This window comes from Limulus polyphemus, unplaced genomic scaffold (genome assembly GCF_000517525.1).
Source record: "Limulus polyphemus unplaced genomic scaffold, Limulus_polyphemus-2.1.2 Scaffold1404, whole genome shotgun sequence".
NCBI classification, from domain to species: Eukaryota; Metazoa; Arthropoda; class Merostomata; order Xiphosura; family Limulidae; genus Limulus; species Limulus polyphemus.
In genome coordinates this window covers 279,820-281,560 of record NW_013667014.1, presented here as the reverse complement: position 1 = coordinate 281,560, position 1,741 = coordinate 279,820, and the positions used below count along the sequence as shown (strand labels likewise).

Below are 1,741 nucleotides of genomic sequence, written 5' to 3'. Positions count from 1 at the left end.
AAACAAATTTTGAAGGGATGCGACAATAATTATCTGTTGTGAATTGGGTAGCTGAGTTACTTGGAGACACCAAGGTAAATATATTCCTTATACAAAGAAAAGATGTTAACAATCACAGATCTGAGAATGTACAAATTAGCATAAAATCTTAATAAAACTTTAAGTGTAGAAGCTGTGGTGTAACTTTAAAGTGCACAGTTTCTGGTTCTTCTAAGAGTTAAGTTTTAAAAAATGTTTGAGCAGGATGTAATTATTGAATAATGAAAAAATATTTCTGGAGAAGAAAAGATAAATTAATTATAGTTGTTGGCTAGAAATAAAATTATACACAAGTAGGGATGAGCATAAAATTCATGAGCAGTGTCTCTTAACTGCATTTACATCAACTGAATTGACAATGGGCACAGGGGCAAAGCACAAAAACCTTGAGGGTATAAATAAACATTCAACACTTGAATTTGTTGGGAATAATAATTCATCTTTTTTTTCTTCTAAATGTAACTAGTACAATACTAGTAAATATCTTGGTTGCATACTTCACTTTATGAAATCAGTTTTCAAATGCTTTAGTAAGTATTTTAAATTGTATTTGTAGAAGAAATTTTCATAAAAATACTAAATTAGTAGTTATGTTGATGATAAATGTAAATGTAAAAGCTATTGGGAATGAATTTTGTGCTATTTCAGGTATTTGGCTATGAGTTTAACAATTTAATTGGCTCTTTAAATTAAAGTTTAATAATGCTACAGAAGCAAGCTAATGAAGAGCTGCTTCATGTGTTTAAACGATTAACAACTTTTTAACTCAAAATATCTCCCATAATGCTGCAAGTTCTAACGTAAAATAATATTTTCAGCCTTGCCCATCCCTTTAATAAGAAGAAATCAATATACTATATTATACAGTGCCATATTTATGGTATCCTTGTTTTAATGTTTAATTACAGACTACCACTAACGTTCGTCTACTATTATTACTAATATTAGCAGTAACTTTCTGATACAGCACTGTAGCCCAAATATCGGGATAGGTACAAGTTTTTCTTTCTTTTTTTGTTTACATTGCAATTTGACACCGATATTTCGGCTACACAGCACTGCCAGGGTTTCGCGGATTTTACCTTTTCATCTTGATAAGCAAAATTGGCAGGTATTTCTCCACGTATAATCTTTCCAAAAATTGTATCACCTCCTTCCTGAGTCATATTTTCTTATACTTATTATCTTTAACAATTACTACAAACAGTAGTATTACTAGTATTAGAACAACTATTATTTCGTAGCAGTAAAGACTTACGAATGAACAATCTGAACAGTTAGCGACCAGTATTTGAAAATCATCAAATCAAGATGGCATTAAAAAAAAAATGCAGATGATACGACTAGAGGACAAAAGCTTTCCGGCACAACTTCTGACAATATTACTTTCATACAAGCTTCGGGTATGATAGAAATTGTTGGCAGCATTAAAAAGTGAAGAGATTGACGGAGTAATTTGGAGTTCAGGATTGGTTTTACAAGTTAACGAAATTCTTTATGTGGTTTAAAAAATGAAAGATCCTAGATGGTCGATTGGCTCCAAATTATCCCATAGAAGTTAAATGAAAATATCGTAAAAAATAAAAAGATATTGTTACGACAGCGGGGGTCACGTGACTCTAGTAACACGTCATATTCTCGAACGTTCACGTCCCTTCCTGAAGTTTCGAGAGGCTACTAGATATGCGGTAGTCTAGTATAT

The 1,741-nt window shown here is 31.6% G+C and overlaps 1 protein-coding gene across 1 annotated transcript in view; it reads right to left on the bottom strand.

The window, feature by feature from the left end:
- The window catches only part of LOC106463429 (histidine triad nucleotide-binding protein 1-like), a 12,755-nt gene extending 11,152 nt beyond the window's left edge, over nt 1–1,603 (bottom strand). The window contains exon 1 of the mRNA XM_013923456.2: nt 1,122–1,603. Coding sequence (XP_013778910.1) covers nt 1,122–1,205 — 84 coding nt within the window. The 5' untranslated portion in view covers nt 1,206–1,603. The remainder of the gene's footprint in view (nt 1–1,121) is intronic.
- Nucleotides 1,604–1,741: the final 138 nt, after the last annotated feature.